Source organism: Rana temporaria, chromosome 2 (assembly GCF_905171775.1).
Source record: "Rana temporaria chromosome 2, aRanTem1.1, whole genome shotgun sequence".
NCBI lineage: Eukaryota > Metazoa > Chordata > Amphibia > Anura > Ranidae > Rana > Rana temporaria.
The window spans coordinates 38,267,073-38,284,344 of record NC_053490.1 but is presented as its reverse complement, the minus strand read 5'-3'; the positions used below and the strand labels follow the sequence as shown (position 1 = coordinate 38,284,344).

Genomic DNA, 17,272 nt, shown 5'->3' with positions numbered 1-17,272 from the left:
AGATGTAGAGGTAAGACAATCCTTTGAGGATTTTTTTCAGGCACAGGTTTCTATTCTGGACTTTTGCAGCAGTAAGTCAGAGTGGTGGGAGCTTGTGAAACAAAGGGCAATTGGACTTTTCAAGGCCATAGGTAAGAAGAAGCAGCTTGGTATGTACATTGCCTACCAGCATTTGCGGAGGAAGCTTGATCGTCTTGTCTCGTATGGAGGAGATCCAGGGGAGATCTCTGAGGTGAAGTTTCTTCTTAGGAAGTGTCAATACGACCGGCGTGCCTCCTTGGTTCTGGAGAGGGATTATGGAAAATATCACTCGCCTGATCCTTACCAGAACTGTAAGCAAGGCATAGCAGTTAAGACGGTCATAGGCCTGAGGGATGGTACGGGTTCCCTGGTGAAGTCCAGATCAGGGATCCTGGAGATCTTCAGATCATATTACGCTGACCTTCTGGGAAGAAAGGACCTTTGTCGGGACAAGATGGAAAGCTTTCTGGATTCTACTCCAGGATTGGGAAATGGTACATTGCCTTTGATGGATTTGACAGAACCAATTTCAGCGGATGAGGTAGTTCATGCTATAGACAAGCTGGCTACCAAAAAATCGCCTGGGCCAGATGGGTTGACAGCTGAATTCTACAAGTGTTTTAAGTCCATTCTGGCTCCTTTTTTAGCAGAGGTTTATAACAGCTGTCTAGAAGAGGGTTCGCTCCCTCCCTCCATGAGGCAATCCGCTGTGATTCTTCTGTCAAAAGGTAAAGACCCCTCAATGATTGAGAACTGGCGCCCCATCAGTCTTCTCAATGTTGATAGAAAGATCTTGGCGAAGATTCTTTTTTGGCGCTTGTCGTCAGTGGCAGGCGATTTGTTGTCCAGTCATCAGCACTGCTCAGTCCAAGGTAGAAGCACCTTTTCAGCGATTTTAGCTGTCCGGGAGGCTTTGGAACGATGCAGGGCTGCTGGATGGAGAAAGTACTTGCTGGCACTTGATCAGGCGAAGGCTTTTGATAGAGTCAATCACGAGTACCTGTATTTGCTACTTGGTAGATACGGCCTGCAGGGGAGGTTTATAGATTGGCTGAAGACATTATATAGAGGGGCTGAGAGCTTCCCACTGGTTAATGGTTGGGTTGGACGGCCTTTTGGGGTTGGCTCTGGTGTGCGCCAGGGATGTCCTCTGAGCCCCCTGCTATATGTATTCGCAATCGACCCCTTCATAAAAAGGCTAGAGTGTGGATCGTTGTGCGGGGTGCCTTTGGGCATTGCTAGTGTGCCGCCCTTGAAGGTCGTGGCCTACGCCGATGATGTGTCTGTTATTGTCTCTGGGACGGAGGAGGCGCAGGAGGTGGTCTCTATGATAGAGCAGTACACGGAGGCCTCTGGTTCTAAAGTCAACCATGAAAAGAGTGAAGTTTTCTGGATGGGTGAGGAGGGTGAAAGCTTCGAACTTCCGGATGCCTTCCCAGAGCCCCAGCAGGAAATTAAAGTGTTGGGCATCAAATTTGGTCCTGGTGACTATGGTCATCGAAATTGGGAAAGCAGGTTGGTGTGTGCCAATGCCAAAGTAGCAAGCTGGAAGAAATGGAGGCTTTCCTTGAGGGAGAGGGTTGACTTGATCAAAACGTACCTGGTCCCAATCTTTTTATATGTCAGCTTCGTCTGTATCTTGCCATCATCTCTCTATGCAAGGGTGTACAGCTGTTTTTTCCAACTGTTATGGGGAAATAGGCTAAACCTGATTAAACGCAATGTAACTTACCTGTCTAGGCGGGAGGGTGGCCTAGGAATGGTCAACCCAATAGTTTTCTTTTCTCTGCTCTTTTTAAAGTACAATCTTGGTAACATGCTAGCAGAGAACCCGCCGGGATGGGTGGGTATTTTTCAGTCTTGTTTTAGGCCTTTTCTGCGATGCTGGGAAGATGGCGGGCCAGTGAAAAGTCTGAGAGTCCAACATGGCAAGCTCCCGGCTTATGTTGCCCCGTGTCTGAAAATACTTCGGCAGTGGCAGGTGACAGCGGAGGATATCAAGTCCCTCCCCAGGAAGCTTCTGGAGAAGAGAATTTTGAGCTCGGCTTTCAGTGTGTCACTGGCCTTAAGGGATTGCCCAGGCTCTGTAATGAGGGAGGGATTGCGTTTAATCAATTTAGAAAGAATCCCTCTGAAGTTTAGGGATCAAGCTTGGCTCGCTTTCCATGGAAGGCTCTATGTGAGAGGGAACCTGAAGAATCGCTCTGTGGATGATCGGGATTGTCCGAGAGCAGAGTGTGTTGGTAAAGTGGAGTCTATGGACCACTTTTTGCTGCAGTGTCCCTTTAACATAGAGGTGTATAAAAGGGTGGGGAGGGCTCTAGGCATTCCCTTTTTCTATCGCATGAGTTATGCGGAGTGGGTGTATGGGGCATTCCCGACTCACTGGGATTTTGATTTCAATACACTTTTTCTAGTTAGTATAGTTGTCCGTTACTTCACATGGAATGCACGGTGTCAGATTACCCTGCGGAAGAAAGTCCTCTCTGTCGAGGTGGTGGTGCACGATATTCTGGGTGAGGTTGGGAAAATTCGGGGTCTTGAGAAGGGCAGGGAACCTCGGGCGGTCTGGAAAAGGGCGTGGAGGAATATCAGACCTGCCTTTGGTGAGCTGCCCGTCTCTGAGTGAGGAGTTCTTTTCCCTTTCTGTCTCTTTCACTCCCTTAGCTTTTGTTGGTTAGTATCTTTTTGAAGAAGGGCTGCATGCATAATGGGTGCGGGTTTGTTTCTTGACCTTGTAGGTTTGTCTGGTGTAGTGGTGTGTGTTGTAGTAGGATTTATTTCACCAGTGGTTACATGATTTTTGCTTTGCTGTAAAGTCTTTTGTTTGAGAGCAGATTTGCTATATTTATTTTTATTTATGTAAATATGTATATATTTATGTATTTTTTATATATAGTGATTTTATGCTTTTTGTTTGCAAGACTTTTAATAAACAAAATTGGGAAGAATGCTCCTTACATTGGTGATCAGTGGGAAGAAGGAGGAGGACACACCCAAGGAGCTCTCTGAGAGATCCAACCTTTATTCAAGCCTGGGCCTTGCCTGCTAGCTTGGCCCAGGAATAATGCCTGATCCTGGGGGAGGCCCTGGGACAGATGCCCCTGATGATACGGGGCCTAGTGAGGAGGAGGAGGTGGTGCAGGATCTGACTGTGGGTCCAGGCCCTGGTGAGAATACGGATGTATTCAGACAAAAGGTAATTGATCGTTTTCGGGCGATCGGAAGAGCGGAGGAGAAACTTAAAAGTTTGAAAGCTGAACATAAAAACTTCAAAACCAAGTACTTCCAGGCCTGGAGTAAGAACCGTTCAGCCATGAAGCCTGAGCTACAAGAGATGGAGGAGAAAGTGAAGGTACAATCTTTACTATTGGAGAAGTTAAAAGATAAAAGTGGAGCTTTTTCAGAAAAATTTAAAAATGAGAGGAGATTTGCCAGCCAGACCTCTGTGGATCAGCGGCAGTCGCAAGTTACAGACAACCCGGGTCCATCTGCCTCTGCGCCTCTCCCCCCATGTCAGGCTGGGGAATCGCCAGCGGCAACCAGCCAGGGGGTTGAGGGTCAACATGGCACCTTACGTTTCATCCAGCAGATGGAGTCACCCCTAAGGGCAGACAGGTCTGCTGGTGAGGCATCAGAAGTCGCTGTGGAGTCGCAGAGGGGTCGCAGACCGGCACTGGTGGAGAAATCCCAGTGTACTGTGCAGCCGCTTTCCAACATGTCTGCCCCTCCGGCTGCAGTGAGTGGTGTCCCGGCTAAAGTGGACGGTGTCCCGGCTAAAGTGAGTGGTGTTTCTGCTGTGGAGAAATCCTCTGCAGACATGAAGGGAAAACCCCTGGCAGAGGTGTCATCAGCCCACCAGAGCAGTATGGATGGATCTACATCATGTGCCCTGCAAATGGATTCTGTTGTGACTGCTGGGATCTGTGGTTCTACAACCAAGATGGCTGCCAGCTCCAAAGAGCCTGTTTCAGCCTCACCTGGGCTGACTGATGCAGGTGGGGGAGGGGAGCAGCACAGTGCAGCAAGTGGAGTGGAAGCAGCGATGGAAGCCTCCTGCACTGGTTCACCTGTTGCTGGATTACAACAACCTTCACCCTGCTCAGTTGACAATCCTGCCCTGATGGAGAAGAGTCTGCCTGGAGGTGAAGTATGTGTGGATACTGCTGTGAATGTGGACACGGCAGGAATTAGGAATGTGCCAGGAAATACTGACCGTAATATTATTGATGAAGCAATGGATGTGGTGGGTGGTGGTGAAGGGGTTAACAATGACATTTTTCCTCCTGCTCAGCAGAGGAAAGACTTAGCTGTGCAATCATCTGCCAAACGCACAACTGGACCCTCTGCAGGGAGGTTTGTGAACAACGGCAGCTATGCAGCAGTTTTGGGGAATCGCACCAAGGAGGGTGGGGGGAATGGTGCAAATGTTGGTGGTCACAATTTGGGGGGGTTTAGTGGTGGGATGGTTGGTGGGTATAAGCGGAGAAATGTGGTCCAGTGGGAGGGGGAGGGGACCCCACCAGTAAGGGGGAGGGTGGCAGAGTTGATCCTGGAAATGGGGTTCAAAGTCGCAGACATTTTTGCTTTGATTTGTCCTGTTGGGAGTTGGGAATTTGATTTATCCTTTGTAAAGCCTGAGGGTCTGGATTTATTTTGGGAACGTTTTAGGGGGCGCAGGGACCTTCCGCAGTGGAATGGTTGGATGCCAAAGGTGGTTTCCAGGCAGCCTCTAATAAAATCAGTGACGATCCTTGTGCGTAACGAATCCATCCCAGAGGCTGATTTGGTAGTATGGTTACGCCGATATGGTGAGGTCCTCACTCCACTGCGGAAGGTCCTTGATCAGCATGGGATATGGACAGGGGCCTGGACACTGTCACTAAAATTGGGGGTACAGGGAAATGTTGTTCAACATCTGCCCTGTTCAGCCTTTCTGGGGAGGGACAGGCTGACCATTTTTTACCAGGGTCAGCCTAAGGTGTGCAATAAATGTGGTGACAAGGGCCATTTTGCCTCCACCTGCACCCGCAAGAAATGTTCTTTGTGCCAGGAGCTTGGCCATTTGGCTAAAGACTGCACTGACATTCGGTGCAATTTGTGCCAAAAACTTGGTCACCCCTACAGTCAATGCCCGGAGGCATTACATAACCTGCCAGGGTTGGAGGCTGAGCTGCAGAGGCTGGATAAGGAGGATGAGGCCACTGAAACTCTTGTTGTCCCTCCTGTGTCTGTGACACCTGTTTCTGTTCCCCCTAGTAATGTGGTCCCTGAGTCTGTCCCTTCTGTGTCTGTGACATCTGTTTCTGTTCCCCCTAGTGATGTGGTCCCTGAGTCTGTTCCTTCTGTGTCTGTGACATCTGTTTCTGTTCCCCCTAGAGATGTGGTCCCTAAATCTGTCCCTCCTGTGCCTAATCCATCTATTCGTAGATCCTCCAGACTGGCGGAGGCTGCTGGGGGGGCAGGTTTAGCGGATCTTCCCACTCAGCCTCCAGTCCCTGCCCCTCGGCAGCGCAAGCGTGGTCAGGGGAATGTGGGGGTGCTGGATGGGGGTGGGGCTGATGGAGGGGTGTCCATACCCCATGTCTCACATTCAGTTGATGGGGATTCGGATGAGGAGGGGTGGGAGACGATCAGGAGGAAGAAAAAAAAGAAGAGAAAGGCTAGAAAACCAGTCGTCTCTTCCTCAGAGTCGGATCCAAGAGGGGTTCCCCTTGGTAACACCTTTTCTGTGTTGTCAGGTGATGAGATGTCCTTGTCTTCTCCCTTATCATCTATGGATGAGGGGGAGTCACGTAGTTTGAAGAGAGCGGTTTCTGGTGATGAGAGTGTGGTGAAGGTCAAGAAACGACTACCCCAATCATCCTGATGGCAGTTCCCCCTCCGATAAAGGTGGCGACCATTAATGTCGCCAGCATTAAATCTGCAAGAGCTCGTGATATGGCCTTATTTTTGCTCAGCGAGTTTGATGCCGAGATTTTATTTTTGCAAGAGACCTGGCTCCATACTTTGGCCGATGTCCATCTGGCAAAAAGGGAGTGGAGATGCGGTCCCTCCTTTTGGTCTCTTGCGGCTGAGCCCTGCAGCGGAGTTGCGGTACTTTTTAAAACCGATATGGTAACGTGCCGGCGGGTAATTGAGGTAGAAATAGGTAGATGCATGGTGTTGGACGTTTCTGTTAGGGGGCATGACCTGCGCCTGATCAATATCTATGGGCCGCAGTCAAGGTGGGGCAGGAAATGCCTCCTCACAGAGATCAAGCCCTTCCTTTTTACGTCCCAGCAGGTTGTCTTTGGAGGTGACTTTAACACCATCATTAGGCCTGAAGACAGGAGAGGCTCCATAGACAGGCTGGGATACGATAGCGTTTTTCTTAGAGATATGGTGAGACAAGCAGGCCTGGTAGATGTGCATATTAAGCACTGCCCTGGCAGCACGGGATTCACATTTCAGAGAGGGAATAGTCAGAGTAGGATAGATAGGTTTTTTTTAAAGGAGAACTCTGCTTTCTCGGCTCCTGAGTTGAGGGCGGTGGAGTTCTCTGACCACTGTATGCTGTCTGTGACTCTGAATGCCTCGGACACTCCACCCAGGGGAAGGGGTACCTGGAAACTAAATTCAGCTCTCCTGGAAGATGTAGAGGTAAGACAATCCTTTGAGGATTTTTTTCAGGCACAGGTTTCTATTCTGGACTTTTGCAGCAGTAAGTCAGAGTGGTGGGAGCTTGTGAAACAAAGGGCAATTGGACTTTTCAAGGCCATAGGTAAGAAGAAGCAGCTTGGTTTGTACATTGCCTACCAGCATTTGCGGAGGAAGCTTGATCGTCTTGTCTCGTATGGAGGAGATCCAGGGGAGATCTCTGAGGTGAAGTTTCTTCTTAGGAAGTGTCAATACGACCGGCGTGCCTCCTTGGTTCTGGAGAGGGATTATGGAAAATATCACTCGCCTGATCCTTACCAGAACTGTAAGCAAGGCATAGCAGTTAAGACGGTCATAGGCCTGAGGGATGGTACGGGTTCCCTGGTGAAGTCCAGATCAGGGATCCTGGAGATCTTCAGATCATATTACGCTGACCTTCTGGGAAGAAAGGACCTTTGTCGGGACAGGATGGAAAGCTTTCTGGATTCTACTCCAGGATTGGGAAATGGTACATTGCCTTTGATGGATTTGACAGAACCAATTTCAGCGGATGAGGTAGTTCATGCTATAGACAAGCTGGCTACCAAAAAATCGCCTGGGCCAGATGGGTTGACAGCTGAATTCTACAAGTGTTTTAAGTCCATTCTGGCTCCCTTTTTAGCAGAGGTTTATAACAGCTGTCTAGAAGAGGGTTCGCTCCCTCCCTCCATGAGGCAATCCGCTGTGATTCTTCTGTCAAAAGGTAAAGACCCCTCAATGATTGAGAACTGGCGCCCCATCAGTCTTCTCAATGTTGATAGAAAGATCTTGGCGAAGATTCTTTTTTGGCGCTTGTCGTCAGTGGCAGGCGATTTGTTGTCCAGTCATCAGCACTGCTCAGTCCAAGGTAGAAGCACCTTTTCAGCGATTTTAGCTGTCCGGGAGGCTTTGGAACGATGCAGGGCTGCTGGATGGAGAAAGTACTTGCTGGCACTTGATCAGGCGAAGGCTTTTGATAGAGTCAATCACGAGTACCTGTATTTGCTACTTGGTAGATACGGCCTGCAGGGGAGGTTTATAGATTGGCTGAAGACATTATATAGAGGGGCTGAGAGCTTCCCACTGGTTAATGGTTGGGTTGGACGGCCTTTTGAGGTTGGCTCTGGTGTGCGCCAGGGATGTCCTCTGAGCCCCCTGCTATATGTATTTGCAATCGACCCCTTCATAAAAAGGCTAGAGGGTGGATCATTGTGCGGGGTGCCTTTGGGCATTGCTGGCGTGCCGCCCTTGAAGGTCGTGGCCTACGCCGATGATGTGTCTGTTATTGTCTCTGGGACGGAGGAGGCGCAGGAGGTGGTCTCTATGATAGAGAAGTACACGGAGGCCTCTGGTTCTAAAGTCAACCATGAAAAGAGTGAAGTTTTCTGGATGGGTGAGGAGGGTGAAAGCTTCGAACTTCCGGATGCCTTCCCAGAGCCCCAGCAGGAAATTAAAGTGTTGGGCATCAAATTTGGTCCTGGTGACTATGGTCATCGAAATTGGGAAAGCAGGTTGGTGTGTGCCAATGCCAAAGTAGCAAGCTGGAAGAAATGGAGGCTTTCCTTGAGGGAGAGGGTTGACTTGATCAAAACGTACCTGGTCCCAATCTTTTTATATGTCAGCTTCGTCTGTATCTTGCCATCATCTCTCTATGCAAGGGTGTACAGCTGTTTTTTCCAACTGTTATGGGGAAATAGGCTAAACCTGATTAAACGCAATGTAACTTACCTGTCTAGGCGGGAGGGTGGCCTAGGAATGGTCAACCCAATAGTTTTCTTTTCTCTGCTCTTTTTAAAGTACAATTTTGGTAACATGCTAGCAGAGAACCCGCCGGGATGGGTGGGTATTTTTCAGTCTTGTTTTAGGCCTTTTCTGCGATGCTGGGAAGATGGCGGGCCAGTGAAAAGTCTGAGAGTCCAACATGGCAAGCTCCCGGCTTATGTTGCCCCGTGTCTGAAAATACTTCGGCAGTGGCAGGTGACAGCGGAGGATATCAAGTCCCTCCCCAGGAAGCTTCTGGAGAAGAGAATTTTGAGCTCGGCTTTCAGTGTGTCACTGGCCTTAAGGGATTGCCCAGGCTCTGTAATGAGGGAGGGATTGCGTTTAATCAATTTAGAAAGAATCCCTCTGAAGTTTAGGGATCAAGCCTGGCTCGCTTTCCATGGAAGGCTCTATGTGAGAGGGAACCTGAAGAATCGCTCTGTAGATGATCGGGATTGTCCTAGAGCGGAGTGTGTTGGTAAAGTGGAGTCTATGGACCACTTTTTGCTGCAGTGTCCCTTTAACATAGAGGTGTATAAAAGGGTGGGGAGGGCTCTAGGCATTCCCTTTTTCTATCGCATGAGTTATGCGGAGTGGGTGTACGGGGCATTCCCGACTCACTGGGATTTTGATTTCAATACACTTTTTCTAGTTAGTATAGTTGTCCGTTACTTCACATGGAATGCACGGTGTCAGATTACCCTGCGGAAGAAAGTCCTCTCTGTCGAGGTGGTGGTGCACGATATTCTGGGTGAGGTTGGGAAAATTCGGGGTCTTGAGAAGGGCAGGGAACCTCGGGCGGTCTGGAAAAGGGCGTGGAGGAATATCAGACCTGCCTTTGGTGAGCTGCCCGTCTCTGAGTGAGGAGTTCTTTTCCCTTTCTGTCTCTTTCACTCCCTTAGCTTTTGTTGATTAGTATCTTTTTTGAAGAAGGGCTGCATGCATAATGGGTGCGGGTTTGTTTCTTGACCTTGTAGGTTTGTCTTTTGTAGTGGTGTGAGTTGTAGTAGGATTTATTTCACCAGTGGTTACATGATTTTTGCTTTGCTGTAAAGTCTTTTGTTTGAGAGCAGATTTGCTATATTTATTTTCATTTATGTAAATATGTATATATTTATGTATTTTTTATATATAGTGATTTTATGCTTTTTGTTTGCAAGACTTTTAATAAACAAAATTGGGAAGAATGTTCCTAACATTGGTGGTCAGTGGGTAAAATGTTCCTTACATTGGTGATCAGTGGGAAGAACGCCCCTTACATTGGTGATCAGTGGGAAGAATGTTCCTTACATTGGTGATCAGTGGGAAGAATGTTCCTTACATTGGTGATCAGTGGGAAGAATGTTCCTTACATTGGTGATCAGTGGGAAGAATGTTCCTTACATTGGTGATCAGTGGGAAGAATGTTCCTTACATTGGTAATCAGTGGGAAGAATGCTCCTTACATTGGTGATCAGTGAGAAGAATGCTCCTTACATTGGTGGTCAGTGAGAAGAATGGGCCAGATCCTCAAAAGGGATACGCCGGCGTATCTACTGATACGCCGTCGTATCCCTGTTTCTATCTTTGGAACTGATCCACAGAATCAGTTTCCAAAAGATAGGCAGAAGATCCGACATGTGTAAGGCCCCATACACACGAGAGGATCCATCCGCTGGAATTGATCCGCGGACCGGCTCCAGCGGATAGATCCCCTGGTGTGTACGATCCAGCGGATCTGTTTCCGTGGATTTTTATCCCCTGGGATGGATTTCCAGCGGATAAAAATTTGAAGACATGCTTTCAAATCTATCCGCTTGAATCCATCCCAACGGATTGATCCGCTGGTCTGTACAGACTCACCGGATCAATCCGTCCGAATCAATCCCCCGCATGCGTCGTAATGATTCGACGCATGCATGGAATTCCTTATATGACAGCGTCGCGCAACGTCGCCGCGTCATCATCGCGGCGACGGCGCGACACGTCATCGCGATGGGATTTCGGCGCGGATTTCGATCCGATGGTGAGTACACTCCATCGGATCAAAATCCTCGAGAGGATTTATCCGCGGAAACGGTCCAGTGGACCATATCCGCGGATAAATCCTCTCGTGTGTGTATGGGGCCTTAGGGACTTACACTGCCGGATCTTAGGATGCAGTACCGCATTCCGCCGCTGGGGGCATTTCGTGTCGAAATGCCGCTTCGGGTATGCAAATTAGCACTTACGGAGATCCACGAAGCTTTTATGCTTTGTTTTTTCTCCGTAAGTATTAAGTTGCATGTGTAAAATTAGGGCTTCTTTTACAAAGTGTAAACTGTTTACACCTTGTAAAAGTAGACCCTTTTTACCCGCGACGCTGTTATTTTTATTTTTTTTGAAAAAAAATTCCCGCCGTATCTTTTTTTTTTCCCGACGCAATTTTTTTGACCCGGCGCGATTCACGAAGCTCGGCGTAACGTAATTTCGCGCTATGCACGTCGGGAAAATGACGTCACGAGCATGTGCAGTACGTCCGGCGCGGGAGCGCGCCTAATTTAAATGTGACTCGCCCCCATTTGAATAGGAACGCCTTGCGCCGGCGGAATTTAAGTTACACGCCCGAAAATTTCTAGGTAAGTGCTTTGTGGATCGGGCACTTAGGTAGACATTTTGCGGCAGTGTAACTTAAATCAGAATATTTAAGTTACGGCGGCTCTTTGTGGATCTGGCCCTATGTTCCTTACATTGGTGATCAGTGGGAAGAATGCTCCTTACATTGGTGATCAGTGGGAAGAATGCTCCTTACATTGGTGATCAGTGGGAAGAATGCTCCTTACATTGGTGATCAGTGGGAAGAATGCTCCTTACATTGGTGATCAGTGGGAAGAATGTTCCTTACATAGGTGATCAGTGGGAAGAATGTTCCTTACATTGGTGATCAGTGGGAAGAATGTTCCTTACATTGGTGATCAGTGGGAAGAATGCTCCTTACATTGGTGATCAGTGGGAAGAATGTTCCTTACATTGGTGATCAGTGAGAAGAATGTTCCTTACATTGGTGATCAGTGGGAAGAATGTTCCTTACATTGGTGATCAGTGAGAAGAATGTTCCTTACATTGGTGATCAGTGGGAAGAATGTTCCTTACATTGGTGATCAGTGAGAAGAATGTCCCTTACATTGGTGATCAGTGAGAAGAATGTTCCTTACATTGGTGATCAGTGGGAAGAATGCTCCTTACATTGGTGGTCAGTGGGAAGAATGTTCCTTACATTGGTGGTCAGTGGGAAGAATGTTCCTTACATTGGTGGTCAGTGGAAAGGATGCTCCTTACATTGGTGATCAGTGAGAAGAATGTTCCTTACATTGGTGATCAGTGGGAAGAAAGTTCCCTTACATTGGTGATCAGTGGGAAGAATGTCCCTTACATTGGTGATCAGTGGGAAGAATGCTCCTTACATTGGTGATCAGTGAGAAGAATGTTCCTTACATTGGTGATCAGTGGGAAGAATGTTCCTTACATTGGTGATCAGTGAGAAGAATGTTCCTTACATTGGTGATCAGTGAGAAGAATGTCCCTTACATTGGTGATCAGTGGGAAGAATGTCCCTTACATTGGTGATCAGTGAGAAGAATGTTCCTTACATTGGTGATCAGTGGGAAGAATGTTCCTTACATTGGTGATCAGTGGGAAGAATGTTCCTTACATTGGTGATCAGTGGGAAGAATGTCCCTTACATTGGTGATCAGTGAGAAGAATGTTCCTTACATTGGTGATCAGTGAGAAGAATGTTCCTTACATTGGTGATCAGTGGGAAGAATGTCCCTTACATTGGTGATCAGTGAGAAGAATGTTCCTTACATTGGTGATCAGTGAGAAGAATGCTCCTTACATTGGTGATCAGTGAGAAGATTAAATATTGATGGTGATTTTGGGGGTTTTTGTTGGACAGGTCCTGACTGAATACCATCATCTTTCTGTACTAAATCTCCATGGCAACAGTATTCGTCAGTTGACAGAAGTGGATAAACTGGCGGCCCTGCCCAACTTGAAGAGCCTGACGCTGCATGGAAACCCCATCGAGGCGGAAAAGGGGTACAGGTGAGCTACCACATTCATGATGACCCTGTGACATACAAGGAAAGTAGACTTTACAATGAAAGTAAACTTACCACAAACCAGGGCAATTCAGACAGTGTGTAGAATGAAGAAACGCACATATCCTCTATAGGGGAAGCTGGAATAAGTGCTTTTAGTTTTTAGGCACTTATAAAAAAAAAAAATGCTGTAAAGTGAGGACACCTTGAGATATAATAAATTAAAACGTTATTTTTTTTTTCAATTAAAATTTTTATCGAATGGTGTACAGCAGATACAATAAAAGGGTAACTTCGCCACAACATATAATCGGTAGACAACATCATTAGCATTACTAATACATCAGGGTATACTGTGGAAGGGCAGAGCACATACATGCGGTAAAAAAGAAAATACCGTATTTATCGGGCTATAACGCGCCCCGGCGTATAGCGCGCACCCCCGAACTTGAAGAGAAATTCTTGAAAAAAAAAATACTTACAGTTTGGATGCCCCTCGTCGGTGTCTTGCCCATCGTCCATCGCGTCCTGCCCGTCGTCCAGTCCGGCCTCCTTCTGCGGCCATCGTGGTGTCCTCCCCGCTCGATCCCTGCTTCCCGCGCTGAGCTTGAACCACTGCGCCGGCATATACCGAGCGCAGTACACTCGGGTATAGTCGGGCAGGCCCGACTATACCCGAGTGTACTGCGCTCGGTATATGTCGGCGCAGTGGTTCAAACACAGCGCGGGAAGCGGGTATCAGCGTATATCGCGCACCCACGATTTTGCCCTGATTTTCAGGGCAAAAAAGTGCGCGGTATACGCCGATAAATACGGTAAATAATGCTAAGAAAAGAGTGCCATTACCCTTTTAACTGGTCTACGTTAAAGGCAGTCTCTCCCCTCTAAAGTAAAAGAGAGATCAGCCAGATCATTGGGGGAAGTCTATAACGGTGAGTATTACTAGGTTCTGCGCACACCACTCTTTTATGTTATTTTTCCTAAATACAGAGAGAGAGAGAGATGGGGGAGGGGTTCTTCAGGGCGGGAGGGGGGGTTACAAGGAGGCGGGAGCTGTGTCATCTCACGAAAGCCAGGGTCGTCAGGACAAAAAAAAAAGTTTTTATTTATCAATTAAAAATAAACAAAATAAATGCAGTGCTAATAAAGAATAATTTGACAAACTATCATGTGAAAAAAATAATTTTTCAAGTGGAAAGTGAAAACCAAAAGCAGAGTCCCATTACGTTTCCAGTCCATAAATTGGCAAGGAATGAACACCCATCCGTGTAGATGCAGAGAGGAAACTGCAGAAGAAATTTTGAAGTGCAATTCCACACCAAAGGTGAAATAAAGATGGCCTGCTTACCAGATGGCGATGATTACTAAACCAGTAGTCTCGCCCAGCGTAGGGAAATCGGTTTGCCCTAAACCAAGGCAATAACTGGAACGGCAGCCAAGCACTGGTATCGCTCAAAAATAAAAAATAAAAAACCTCCATAGTGCAGTATGTTAATTAAAAGTGAATTTAATTAAACAAAAGAATCGCTTTTACAAAAGTCAATCAATGGCGATAAGTGAATCATACAACGAGACAGGGGGTGTCTTCATCGGCTACACTTCACTTCCTATGTTCGTTCGTTTGCCCATCCACTTCCAGTTCCACTTTTGACATTGCTACCGTGGAACTGGAAGTGGATGGGCAAACGAATGAACATTGGAAGTGAAGTGTAGCCGATGAAGACACCCGGTCTCGTTGTATGATTCACTTATCACCATTGATTGACTTTTACTCTGCAAGTGTGATTCTTTCGTTTCATTAACCACTTGGCGCCCAGAGGATGTCATATGACGTCCTGGGCTTTGTGGTGGTATATCTGAATGATGGGTGCAGCTACAGGCATCATTCAGATATTGCTGTTTTCAGCCGGCAATTCCCTACACCATAAGAACGATCATAGCGGCTGTTCCACCGCTTGATTGTTCTTACGGGTGGCCAAACGGGACGTCCCCCCCTCTTGCCGCCCCCCGGTGCTTCTCCCGACTAACCGCTTTGATCGGTGAGTCAGAGAACAGATCTGCCGACCCTGGATGCTGATCATAGAGATTTCCGGTGGACCAGATGGTCGCCGGAGTCTCTATGATCGTTGGAGTCCTGGCGCAATGTTATGACGTCACGCCCGGCCTCAAGCAGTGATCGTTTTTTATTTACTTTTTTATTTTAGGCTTCCCAGCCTAGCGGTGAGATGTGGGGTTCTTATTGACCCCAGTTCTCACTGTAAAGAGGTCCTGTCATGTAATATTCCAATTACAAGGGATGTTTACATTCCTTGTAATAGGAATAAAAGTGATCAAATTTTTTTTTTTTCAAAAGTGTCAAAATATTTATTTTTTGTAAAATTAATAGGGCTGTGAGGCCTCATACAGACGAGAGGATATCCGCTGGAAACGGTCCGCCGGACCGTTTCCAGCGGATAAATCCTCTGGCGGATTTGGATCTGATGGCTGTACACACCATCAGATCGAAATCCCCGCGGAATACATCCGCGGTGACGTGTTGCGCCGTCGCGATGACGTGCGCGACCCTGGAAGGTAAATACTTCCACGCATGCGTCGAATCATTACGACGCATGCGAGGGATGGGAGTGGACGGATTGATCCGGTGAGTCTGTACAGACGACCGGATCAGTCCGCTGGACTGGATTCCAGCGGATAGATTTCTTAGCATGCTAAGAAATTTTTTTCCGCTGGGAATCCGTCGGCTGGATTTTTATCCGCTGGGAAATGTCCGCTAGGCCGTACACACGACCGGATCTATCTGCTGGAACTGATCCGCGGATCAATCCCAGCGGATAGATCCGGTCGTGTGTACGGGGCCTTACTGATTAAAATTTTCATGATCTCTGGAATGTATGGTACGGTCTCCACAGAAACCTGATCTCTGGAAGAGATGGTATGGTCCCCACAGAACCCTGATCTCTGTTAAATGGTATGCCCCCCCCCCCCCCCAGCCCTGATCTCTGGAAGAGGTGGTAGGGCCCCCACAGATTCCTGTTCTCTAGTAAAGGTGGTATGGTCCCCACGGGCCCTGATCTCTGGAAGAAATTATGTGACCCCCCCTCAGAACCCTGATCTTACCATCATTAAATCCGAATCGGATTACATGAAGAAGTGGAAGCAACAGAGAAAACCCAAATCCATAGAAGAACTGAGCTTAGTTCTCCAAGATTCACAGTACAACCTACAGGCCAAGCGCCTTAAAAAGTTGTTTGCAAGTCTACCTGGGAGAGTCGAAAGCTGTTTTAAAGGCAAAGCATGGCCCCCCTCAAATATTTATCTGATTTAGAGTTTTTTCAATTTATGCACTTTATAGCTTGTTAATTAAAAAAATAAATTATGTTCAGTGTGCTATTTTTAAAAGCATCTTTACTTTACATCACTTTTTTTTCCAAGTTCCCAAACCCTTTGCCCATCACTGTATATGTCAGTTTATACCTCCTCTAATGTGCACCCATTCCCCCACAGGTCCTACATACTGTCTGTCCTTCCGCAGCTCAAGAGCTTTGATTTCAGCGCTGTCACCAAACAAGACCGAGTCGACGCCGACGTCTGGAGCCGAATGAACGGCAAACTGAAGAAAGTCCGGAGGACTAAAAAAGAGTGACGAGATGGGAGCTCGCCCTACAAGGGTCAAATCACCTCTGCGGGGGAGTCAGGAAACAAAGTCCTGCACCTTCCATAGAACCCCCCATGTCTTAAAGGGCAAGACAAATAAAGCTTACTGAAGAGCAACCACAACTTTAAGTGGGAACACAACACACTTAAATATTTAGGAATTAAGCTTACTCCTACTATCGAGTCGCTGTTCTCAGCCAACTTTACCCCCCCTACTACAATTTATATCCAAAGACCTACTAAAATGGTCTCCCAGGCTCTTCTCCCGGTTTGGGAGAGCCTTAATCCTAAAAATGACAGTTCTCCCAAGATTATTGTACTTTAACGCCTTACCAATCCCAATACACAATTCCTTTTTTACCAAAAAATACAGAGGTAATTTCTCTGGGCAAGGAAAAAATAAAGGTTAAACTTCCGCCTTCTAACTCTCCCTAAAAGCAAAGGTGGTATAAACCTTCCTGATTTCAGGAAGTACTACTTTGCCACTTATATTACCAGAATAATTGATTGGCATTGCCATGGCCAAAATAAAGATTGGGTGCAACTTACGACTAAGTTACTTGTGCCATGCAGAAGGGCTTGGGAGGCTGTGACTTCGGGATTGGACAGGGATGATTGGGACGATGTCTGGGGGGCGGCATTTCAGGCCTTGGTTTCTACCAGGGACAGACTTATGCATTACAAATTTCTGCATAGGACTTACTTGACCCCAGCTAGACTTGCCAGAATGTTCGGGAATCAGAGATCGGTATGCTGGCGGTGTTCCATGCCCTCGCAAAAATGATGCATGTCTTTTGGGATTGTCCCCGTGTCAAACCATATTGGCAAGCTGTGGTGGATTGCATTAGGTCGGTCACTTCTATTTCGATTCCCATGACTGTGGAGGTGTGTTTACTGCATCTAGTGGAACCCCTGGCTACGACCAAGGCTATCAGAACTCTCCTCATTCTTTTGCTTTTTTATGCCAAAAAACGTATCATCCTTTCCTGGAAGAGCTCCTCAGCCCCAACGTTGGCATCTTGGAAAGTGTTAGTCAACAAAGCAATCCCATTTTACAAGGCTACTTACCTGAGTAGGGGGGCACTGACCAAATTTGATAAGGTGTGGGGGGGGGGGGC

At 47.3% G+C, this 17,272-nt stretch overlaps 1 protein-coding gene across 1 annotated transcript in view; it reads left to right on the top strand.

Moving 5' to 3' along the window:
* LOC120928958 (leucine-rich repeat-containing protein 51-like) overlaps positions 1 to 16,702 on the top strand; it is a 28,946-nt gene extending 12,244 nt beyond the window's left edge. The window contains exons 4-5 of the mRNA XM_040340099.1: positions 12,356 to 12,504; positions 16,005 to 16,702. Of these exons, the coding sequence (XP_040196033.1) occupies positions 12,356 to 12,504; positions 16,005 to 16,143 (288 nt within the window). The 3' untranslated portion in view covers positions 16,144 to 16,702. The remainder of the gene's footprint in view (positions 1 to 12,355; positions 12,505 to 16,004) is intronic.
* The last annotated feature ends 570 nt before the right edge of the window (positions 16,703 to 17,272 follow it).